Source organism: Triticum urartu, chromosome 1 (genome assembly GCF_003073215.2).
Source record: "Triticum urartu cultivar G1812 chromosome 1, Tu2.1, whole genome shotgun sequence".
NCBI classification, from domain to species: Eukaryota; Viridiplantae; Streptophyta; class Magnoliopsida; order Poales; family Poaceae; genus Triticum; species Triticum urartu.
Window position 1 is genome coordinate 531,344,136 of NC_053022.1, and position 11,435 is coordinate 531,355,570.

Consider the following 11,435-nt stretch of genomic DNA (forward strand, 5'->3'; position numbering starts at 1 on the left):
GAGAGATCATCTTAAATGCTACCGTCAATCAAAGCAAGATAAGATGCATAAAAGATAAACATCACATGCAATCAATATAAGTGATATGATATGGCCATCATCATCTTGTGCTTATGATCTCCACCTCCGAAGCACCGTCATGATCACCATCGTCACCGGCGCGACACCTTGATCACCATCGTAGCATCGTTGTCGTCTCGCCAATCTTATGCTTCCACGACTATCACTACCGCTTAGAGATAAAGTAAAGTATTACAGCGCAATTGCATTGCATACAATAAAGTGACAACCATATGGCTCCTGCCAGTTGCCGATAACTCGGTTACAAAACATGATCATCTCATACAATAAAATTTAGCATCATGTCTTGACCATATCACATCACAACATGCCCTGCAAAAACAAGTTAGACGTCCTCTACTTTGTTGTTGCAAGTTTTACGTGGCTGCTACGGGCTTTAGCAAGAACCGTTCTTGCCTATGCATCAAAACCACAACGATAATTTATCAAGTTGGTGCTGTTTTAACCTTCGCAAGGACCGGGCGTAGCCACACTTGGTTCAACTAAAGTTGGAGAAACTGACACCCGCCAGCCACCTATGTGCAAAGCACGTCGGTAGAATCAGTCTCGCGTAAGCGTACGCGTAATGTCGGTCCGGGCCGCTTCATCCAACAATACCGCTGAACCAAAGTATGACATGCTGGTAAGCAGTATGACTTATATCGCCCACAACTCACTTGTGTTCTACTCGTGCACAACATCAACGCATAAAACCTAGGCTCGGATGCCACTGTTGGGGAACGTAGTAATTTCAAAAATTTCCTACGCACACGCAAGATCATGGTGATGCATAGCAACGAGAGGCGGGAGTGTTGTCCACGTACCCTCATAGGCCGAAATCGGAAGCGTTAGCACAACGCGGTTGATGTAGTCGTACGTCTTCACGATCCGACCGATCAAGTACCGAACGCACGGCACCTCCGAGTTCAGCACACGTTCAGCCCGATGACGTCCCTCGAACTCCGATCCAGCCGAGTGTTGAGGGAGAGTTTCGTCAGCACGGCGGCGTGGTGACGATGTTGATGTTCTACCGACGCAGGGCTTCGCCTAATCACCGCTACAGTATTATCAAGGTGGACTATGGTGGAGGGGGCACCGCACACGGCTAAGGGACGATCAACTTGATCAACTTGTGTGTCTAGAGGTGCCCCCTACCCTGTATATAAAGGAGCAAGGGGGGAGGCTGGCCGGCCCTCTATGGGCGCGCCAGGAGGAGGAGTCCTCCTCCTAGTAGGAGTAGGACTCCCCTTTCCTACTCCTACTAGGAGGAGGAAAGGAAGGAGGAGAAGGAGAAGGAAGGAGAAGGAGGAAAAGGAGGAAAGGGGGGCCGGCCCCTAGTCCAATTCGGTTTGGGCTAGGGGGGCCACGCGCCGTGCCTCCTCTCTTCCACCACTTGGCCCATGAGGCCCATTACTTCTTCCTCGTATTCCCGTAACTCCCCGGTACCCCCGAAAATACCCGAATCACTCGGAACCTTTCCGATGTACGAATATAGTCGTCCAATATATCGATCTTTACGTTTCGACCATTTCGAGACTCCTCGTCATGTCCCCGATCTCATCCGGGACTCCGAACTCCTTCGGTACATCAAAACATATAAACTCATAATATAACTGTCATCGTAGCGTTAAGCGTGCGGACCCTACGGGTTCAAGAACTATGTAGACATGACCGAGACACGTCTCCGGTCAATAACCAATAGCGGAACCTAGATGCTCATATTGGCTCCTACATATTCTATGAAGATCTTTATCGGTCAGGCCGCATAACAACATACGCTGTTCCCTTTGTCATCGGTATGTTACTTGCCCGAGATTCGATCGTTGGTATCTCAATACCTAGTTCAATCTCGTTACTGGCAAGTCTCTTTACTCGTTCCGTAATACATCATCCTGCAACTAACTCATTAGTTGCAATGCTTGCAAGGCTTATAGTGATGTGCATTACCGAGTGGGCCCAGAGATACCTCTCCGACAATCGGAGTGATAAATCCTAATCTCGAAATACGCCTACCCAACATGTACCTTTGGAGACACCTGTAGAGCTCCTTTATAATCACCCAGTTACGTTGTGACGTTTGGTAGCACACAAAGTGTTCCTCCGGTAAACGGGAGTTGCATAATCTCATAGTCATAGGAACATGTATAAGTCATGAAGAAAGCAATAGCAACAAACTAAAGGATCAAGTGCTATGCTAACAGAATGGGTCAAGTCAATCACATCATTCTCCTAATGATGTGATCCCGTTAATCAAATGACAACTCATGTCTATGGCTAGGAAACATAACCATCTTCGATCAACAAGCTAGTCAAGTAGAGGCATACTAGTGACACTTTGTTTGTCTATGTATTCACACATGTATTATGTTTCCGGTTAATACAATTCTAGCATGAATAATAAACATTTATCATGAAATAAGGAAATAAATAATAAATTTATTATTGCCTTTAGGGCATATTTCCTTCACGATCTACCAACGTAAGCAGCCACCCTTGCAACAAGAGTGGTGTTTTTGCAATAGTCTTCTTGTTGTAATCAACCGAGTCTGTATTTTTTTATTTTTTGCAACAGAGATTTTGTTGCAGACATTTCTCGCAATAGAGAACTTATTGCATAAATTTTAAAGATCATCCATGCATGTATTCTTTGGAAAATTCCGCCGCCTCGCAAGCTGTCGGATCAAGCTCAGTCTAGTGGCCAAGGGCCATCTCTATTTCTGCAACATAAGTCGTGTTATAGAAACATTTGATAACATAAGTCATGTTGCAGAAACATTTGATAACATAAGTCATGTTGCAAAAATATTTGCAACAGAGATTGTGTTGCTAATTTTTTCGCAATAGAGATGATGTTGCAGAAGTATTTGTAGGTTTTTTTTGCAACAAAGGTCAAGTTGCAGAAAATTTATGCAACAGAGCTAATGTTGTAGGAACTGCTGTCACGGCTGAAGCTCGAGGGGGTGACAACAATGGAAGTCGGTGCTCCTCCGGGGCGACCGTGTCGGCGTGCTTGCCGACGGCGAGTCTCGATGGCGACGGCCAGAGCTGGATCCCGCAACACACTAATTGTTGTGGTGGGGAAAGATTGCAACGACTACTGAGTTGCAAAACTTAATCTACGTAATACGTTGTTCCTGAGCCATCTCATTAAAACCAGATCTAACGGTTACGAAGGCGGCCAACGCACGTCGTTATCAATCGGGTGATTAGAATCTTTTCCCATTATCCTATTGGCGGCAAGCTAAAGCTTATCAGTGACTAGCTCTATTTAGTGATGCAAAGATTTTGGCTGGCAGCTTGGGCAACACTGCTATTTTTTTAAAAACACTTGTAACTTTATTTATACTCATAACAATTACAGGTACTCTAATTTGAACCTATAATTCAAGAAAATAGAAAGTAACTCTTATTGCTAGGAATTACAATGGAATCTCCCGAAAACACTTTCTTCACGGTATCAATCTCTGCTCGAAGAAATACTCCAAAGACTTTAGTAAAGATGTTGCAATTGGACTGAAGCAACGATGTTGTCACTCTTTCACCTGCACGAACATTAGCAATAATGGTTTTTGAAAGCGCCTTAAGTCACCCATCCAAAAAGATGGAAAGCCTTGATCAATGAATGTACTTGAGTCGGGGATGATCCCTTAGAAGTGCAAGCCGTTGAATCACTATATCTTCACCATGGTGTCGATGAAAAATTTCACCTCCATAAAGAACCAGGCCAACAAAAAAAACTTGACACAGCAACATAAACTCATCAGATCCGAATAATCGGATCTACGAGGACAGAAAACTCTCTGACCTCGTGGCACCGCGAAAAGGAAGAGAGGAAATTTATTCTTGCAAAACTATGATAATCACTAGACGTTGACGAAGAACATAGAGGTCTTGAAGATCAGAGGTCCCCTCACCTCTCAGCGCCAAGATGGCAGCCAGAGGTAAGGGGACCTACATTTCTTAGACGGCAACGGCGACGGCGGTACGAGAAAACCATACTACTGGACTGCTAGCAGTGCGGCCCCAAGCAACATAGCAATACAAATCACATCATCAAATACAAATAATTTAGATATTCCATTACATATATACATATATAAAATCTTGTATATTTAATTTCATTTCATACACATACATTGCATTTGGTATCCTCACATAGAAACAATTGCATCAAATGTATGTGATTTTTTTAAATGTGTACAATGCAAAACAATTTTTTCCATAATGTAAAAGGATGTTTCATGCCTTTAAAAAAATGCACTTCACATTTCATGGAAATATTCCCGCGTTTCAAAAAAAATGTTCCTGGCATATAAAAATGTTATATACAAAAGTAAAATATATTTTTTTCAAATTAAAAAAATGTATCTTGACATTTAAGAAATATTTGCGTGTTTATAAAAATGTCTATGAAATTTTCAAAAATGTTTATACGTTGCAAATAGAAAAATTTAGTTTAGGTTTTTATTATATTAAAAAAATTACAACGTGTATTTGGAAATTTTTACCATTTTGTCCAATAACGTGTTCAAACCCATGCATTTTTTTAATAAAAATGTACTGCATCTATATTTGAAAATTTCTAATGTATATCATAAAAATGTTTCACATGTTCCCTAAAATGTAAAGTTTGTATTGAGAAAATTTATACATGTGTGAAAAAGAAATGAAACCGATAAAAGCTGACAAATGAACAAAAACAGACCAAAGAAATAAAAAATGCCAAAATGAAACAAGGAAACCCAAAAGTAAGAAAACAAAAAAGATGAGAAAAAACAGAAAACAAAAGTAACGAAACAGAAAATGAAAACCGATGAAAAACTAAAGGGAAAAAGAAAAAACGAGAAAGAAAAATGAAGAAACGAACCTAGCAATCGAGTCAGCCACGAGAGCTCCCCGTTAACGAGCAGGGCGCTCGCGCGGGATGCAAGCGGGCCGCGGCCAAATATTGCACCAGCTCGCCCACTTCGCTTAGTTTTTCTTTTCTTTTCTTTCTCAGCTAGTTTTTCTCCGATTTCTTTTTCTGCAGTTGCTCTACTAAGAAAAAACCAGGCGGTTTTTACAGTACTTTTAAAAAAAATTTGATACAATGTTTTTTGTATATTTGAAAATAGTACACAAATGTTTTTAAAAAAATCACAAATTTGAAAATTGGTCTCGGAATTGAATAAATGTTCCTGAATCGGTTGATTTGTAAAAATTTCACAAAGCTGAAATAAGTTGAGGTATTTGAATAAATGTTCACTAATTTGTGGATCTGAAAAAAGTTCATGAATTTGAAAAAAGTTGACAAATTTGGAAATATTTCATGAATTTGATTTTTTTAAAGTGCATGAATTTGGAAATAGTTCACAATTTTTAGAAAAGTTTATAAATTTTAAAATTATTAAAGAATTTTTATTTAAAGAAGTTTACGAATTTGAAAAAACTTCACAAGTTTGACAGAAATTCAGGAATTTCAAAATGTTCATGAGTTTGAAAAAATTCAGAGATTTGAAAACGAGTTCATGAATTTGAAACAGTTCTAGAGTTCAAAAAAGTTCATGAGATTCTAAAAAAGTTCATAGATATGAAAACAATTCACAAACTTGAATAACTTGAAAGGATCAGAAAAAGATTGCGGGATTAAGAAAAATTTCATGGATTTCGAAAAAGTTCACTAATTTTGCAAAAACAAATCATGAAATGGAAAAAGGTTTGTGGATTTGTTTTTAAATAATCATGGATTTAAAAAAGTTCAATGATTAAAAAAACTATTCAGAGATTTGAACAAAGTTTAAGGATTTTTAAAAACGTTTGCGAATTTGGAAAATTATGAACAATTTTGAAAAAGTAGTTCATGAATTTGAAGAAAAATTGCAATTTTAAAATGGTTTGCACATTTGAAAAAAGGGTAATGGGAAAGGGAAAATGATAAGAAATAGAAATGTAAAAGGAAAGAAAATAAAAGAAATAGGAGATAAGGAAAAGAAAAAACAATGCAGAAAAGCTAAAAAAGAAAGAAAAAACCCAAGAAGCTTCCCAGAACTGGTAGGGAAACTTCCCAAACCAGCTACCGAAGCACCCTCAAGTACCAGTTGATTGGCCGGCCCGCATACGAGCCCTCGTACTACTAGCGTCAGTGTCTACGAAAAAGTAATGAATGAATTTGTAAATTGTAAATTTACTAACCCCCCCCCCCCCCCCCCCCCCCCACACCGGTTCTTTGTTTGATGAGGCACCGGATGCCATCAATCGTTTGCTAATACTCCCTTCGTCCTGAATTACTTATCTCGATCTAGAACTAAAAATACGTCTAGATACATCCATTCTTATCACAAGTAATTCGGGACAAAGGGAGTCCTATTAAACATCAATATGGGCGATACATAGGCGTAACCTAAATATCTTGCCTCGGGAGTCGGGAGGGCCAGTCCGCAGGTTGGTCGTGGGCCTACGAAAAAATACCGCGAAATAAGCCCGCCGGTAAAGCCCACGAGGAATCATAAAAAAGGAAAGCCCAGGAGGACGAAATCTGGCCCGCCTCATCAGAAAAAAAAGGGAGGGCGAAATCCCCACTCTCTCTCCCGATCCCCGCCGCTGCCTCTCTTCCTCGCCGCCACGCCGCCGATGCCCGACGCCGATGGGGTGGAGGGCGCCCGAAAGCTGGCGCGCGGGGCCTTCGCGAAGCTCTCCCAGTACGATCCCGCCGCGTCCTCCTCGCCGCCCTCCGCTCCCACGGCTGACCTTCCGCAGCTCCTCAGCTGCTGCTTCCAGCTGCTGCGTCGCCTGGACCACGCCGACCCCGGCCTGGCGGCCAGATGCGTCAGCCTCCTCCGCGCCTTCATCCACAGCATCCCCTCCCGTGACCCCGACGCCTCCTTGGCCCCCGCCCTCGAGGTACCCCGATCAATTACCCCCGCACCCACCCTTAGTTGCTTCAGTCCACCAAAAATGTAGAGCATGATTGGTTTGGTACAAAAATTTTTGGCATGTCAATGTTTGGCATTGTGCCAAACATTGGCCACTAGTTGGTTGGTTTCAGAGTTATTTTTGCCAATCTCACATAAAGTTGGCATTTTTTATTGGCAAATCTAGGCATTGCCAGCATTTGGCTAGCCAAACATTGGTAGCAAACCAACCATGCTCGTAATGCCCAGGGACGAGCTGTAGGAACTTGTTTCACTGAGATGGGCCAATCACTGGTTGCTTGTGATTTTGTCCCCCGCCTGTATATATTACTCAGAGATTGCAATCCATCGTTAGAAGCAGAATTACAAGATCACTGATTTAGAAATTGATTAGGCATCCGGTTCTTGCAGGTGTGCCTTCAGAATTTTGTGGATATAAGCCAACTGAGGAATTGCACCATGCTCAATGATGCCATACAGGAAGAACCAAGGGTCTCTACCATGGCAAAATCATGCCAGTATGAGCTCCGTGTCAGGCTGGAGCTCATGTCCCACCATTTCATTTCATCGGTGCAAGATGAGGCGGAATTTGAGCAGTTCTTTAGTGCGCTCTCTTGGTCTGAGAAGGCGACGCAGCGCACTCCAGAACTTGGCTTGGCTGGAGCTATCTCCCTAGTCCGAAAGAGCTACTGGTTTTCTATGCCTGTTATTGCACAAGCTCATTTTGTATTGCTTGCATCCAGATGCGTTGGCAATGGGGATCTGAACCTGCATTTGCAAGTGTTTGAGAATGCCATGCATGCTTATTTGATATACTTGCCAGATTTGGGTGTTTTTCACAGAACTAATGCTGCGAAGAGCCTGTTCAGTCGCTTCGCCCACATGAAACTTCTTAAATCTTGTATCCAAGACGCAACTAATCAGAAGCTAAACTGTCAGGTTAATAGGCTGCTTTTGTTCTGCAAGGTGCACTGTGATGATGGCCGGCATGTCAAAGAGAGGAATGCCTTCGATATTTTTGTGAGCTTCATTGAGGAGAACCAGCATATCTTTCCGGAACAATCAAGGCAGGAAGCTGTTATTGTTGTGAAGAAAATAGTGTCAAATATCCTGGGTTGTGCTAAGCAGAAGGAGACACATGAATCGGATGCTAACGTTTCAGAGGAGATGATCTACCTTGCTGCTGTACTTAGGCTAATGGGTTCCTCTTTTCTAGAGGTTCTTCGCTCTATTAGGGAAATGAGGGCTGCAGGTGACAGGCATCATGAAAATCATATATTACTTCGCATATCTGAAACCATCGGCTTACTTGGGCAATATGAAGCTAATGGACTTAACATACATGACTTATTTGGTATGGCTGAGAAGTCTGTTGACAAGGAAACCACCTCAGTGCTGATGCTTTTTCATTTTGCTAGCCTATTTGCCTTATGTTTAAGAATGAGGTTTGGTTTTCTGTGGAAAGCTTGCATTGTCATGATCATGATGGCCATGAATCTTGTGATTGATGAAGATAGAAGTCTGAGTGCATTTCAGTTTCTTATTGCTTCAAAAGAGCTTGCGATCTATTCAATTGACCAAGAGGATAGTTTGAAGGTGTTACACTTTTAGCTGCTTAATGTTTTGATCTGATTCCTCTGAACTATCTATATGTTGTCTTATTTTACTTTATTGCTTCCACTTTGTTTGAATTGATGACCATGCATGCAGGGTTCTGCTTGTAGAAAATCTTCTACATCAATAGCTTTGCAGTACACTAACGTGCATAAACGTTGTATTCAAGATGAGGCGGGGCCTGATTGTGTCGAGGACAGCAGGTAGAAGATAATCTTCTAAGCTCTAACAGTTCTTTTACATCATGTTTTTTTAGCTTACTATAATAAATGTAAATCGTGCATGCTTCAATAGGAACCATCTAGTCTATTGCTTAAATCGTGCATGCTTCAATAGGAACCATCTAGTCTATTGCTTAAACCGTGCATGCCTTTCAATGCGTTGCATGCTTTAATACGAATTGATGAGTAGAAAATTAGGAAGGAAATCTAGTTCAAAGGAAAGGCATAGCATCTGCTGCAACCCATCCAAACATATCTTTTGTTTGTAATTGCCATCTTGAAAGTTGTGGCTTAGCATAACTTTAGTAAAAACAAGTTTGTCAAAATCACGAAGGGTAGCAAACAACTAAGCGTCTCTTAACATATTATGCTATTGGTTTCTTACTTGTGGGGCCTTAGCCTGCATCTCTTTTCAATGAACTGAAACGCAAAAGTCCTTTGCGTTTTCTTGAAAAAAAGAAAGATAATTCTTAGTACCGCGTGCTGGTTTCCTAAGCTTGCTTGCAACTGCTTACTGGGCAGCCTCTGTGGCTTCACCGGTGGGTGGCAAGACGCTGCCCCTAAAGAAAATCTAATTGTAGTTAAATTTGATTTGTACTCTGACTTGTTGCAATTTGGGCAGGGGTAAAACTGTAGACGGAACAGCCTTTTTCGAGTCCATTCTGGGAAACAAGAACTCCTCCGAGTGGGGTGATTTGGTGGATTATGTTGAATGCGAAGATGGCATGGATTATGCAAGTTGGCTGACGCAGCACAGGAAATTCAAGGAGTTTAGGGATGCCAAATGGATGAGCAGCAAGCGACCCAGCGCGGACATGTCAGAGATAAAGAGGGAATACGGTGCCAGTAAAAGTAAAAGACTGAAGAAGAAGGCCTCGCGGTGAGTCTTCTCTGGGTGATTGCATGGATTGGGGCCTGAAGAACAGACCGCGATACCACGGGAGAACAGTGACGCTCACCATGGAGCCTTGTGTATATATAGTTGTTATGGGCTCCTTTTAGGGAAAGACCTAGGGATAGTTTGTTTTGCTGAAGTGCTGATTAGTGGATCGTTTTTAACCGTTAATATCTGTGCTGTACTCTCCTGAAGCTTGGCATGTATCCGTGTCTGTCTGTTGAAATGTATCTCTGTGCCGTACAAGCTGGATATTACTGCCCCCACTCTAGATCTGAGATTTGTAAGTTGGATTAGTCTTTCTCTTCTCTTTTTTTGAGTCGTGCATTAAATTTGAATTTGAAAAGGTGCATTTTTTGCTGCAAATGTTTGGTTCATATGTTGCATATGTTGCATATGCTGCGATGATTGTTTTTACAGATTCTGCTGCAAATATGGGGAGTTTTTGCAGACACGAAAAAATTGCTGCGTGGGTGCGCTTGAATTGCTGTGTTTTTTGCAACATTTTGACATACCGTGAGAAAATTATTGCTGATGTTCAAATTAAATGTTGTGAAGGACTATTTTTTGCTGCAACAAGGGGAAGCACCAGAGGTGGCCAATCCGCCCTCGCTGTAGCGTCGGCCCTTTGAAGATTCTGAGACATGATGACTCTTGTCTGGCGCATGCCTTGTTTCTCCGTGGTTCGTAACCAGATTCATCAACGGAAAATTGAGCATAGAATCATCGTTGTTTCTTTTCTTTTCGCAAATGCAAAAAATTCATCTTAGGTAGTACGTACAGTTCCTAATTGGAAGAAGATTGAGTTGTTGTTTACGCACCGTCGGATCAAAGATAGACAACCCAGATGCTTCCTCCTCTTTCTGACCGTAATCTGCCTCCGTCAAACCCCCCTACCAATCTTCCCTTCCTCTGTCCTCCTTGTCCGCGCTGCCGTCCTCTCGACCGCGCCTGACCGGAGCCGTTGCCGCCGTAGCCCAGCGCGTCCTCCGCTCCGCCGCCTCTTCCCTCTCCCACTCTCCCATGGGATCTTCACCGCTGCTGTTTCCTCCCTTGGCCGCCGCCACAGCCAGAACGGACTCATTTCTTCTGCGCGCTCTCTCTCCCCGATTCCCCGTACCGCCGCCTATCTTCTCCAGCCTTCCACGGAGAACAAGATGGCATGAACGCGCTGCACGAGTTGAGTCCAATCGTTTGGGCGAAGAGGACGGCGGGAAGCACATCCGGCTATCGGAGGCCAAGGAATGAATCCTCACTGACTGCCGCTAGCACTGAAGAAACAACGGCAGTTATTCACACACAAAAAAAGAAACAACGGCAGCGGCAGCGCCGGTGGTCAGCCCCGTTTTGTCCTGCGATGATATTGCGCCTCGGCATCATCGCTCAGCGATGTGGTTGCCACTCACCTCAGGTCGCTCCCCCTCATCTGGATAGATATACAATTTTGATTCTGAAGTTGTTTGCTGATGAAGTTGGGGACCAACGTTTTACATTGCAGGCTTCGACTACTATTTTTCCTTAAAGATATATAGCAGCATTGTCCATCAGGTATTTTTCTTTCTCTCCATGATACTCGGCGTGACTGATTGCTTGACTAAAGGATTCAGTGGGATTAATTGGATGAAAGTGGAACTTCTGTTTTGCTCTGATTTCTGAATCATATTTCAGATCAATATTTTGTAGCTGGGGTAAATTGTTTTGTAGCTGGCCACCTACGACCTATGCACATATATATTCACAAAATCGTGTAGCATG

The 11,435-nt window shown here is 42.5% G+C and overlaps 1 protein-coding gene across 1 annotated transcript; it reads left to right on the plus strand.

Moving 5' to 3' along the window:
- The first annotated feature begins 6,573 nt into the window (after positions 1-6,573).
- On the plus strand, positions 6,574-9,976 carry LOC125526525. The gene is made up of 4 exons (XM_048691208.1): positions 6,574-6,939; positions 7,362-8,546; positions 8,661-8,767; positions 9,408-9,976. The coding sequence occupies exons 1-4, from the start codon at positions 6,670-6,672 to the stop codon at positions 9,667-9,669; spliced, it is 1,824 nt and encodes a 607-aa protein (XP_048547165.1). The 5' UTR covers positions 6,574-6,669; the 3' UTR covers positions 9,670-9,976.
- The last annotated feature ends 1,459 nt before the right edge of the window (positions 9,977-11,435 follow it).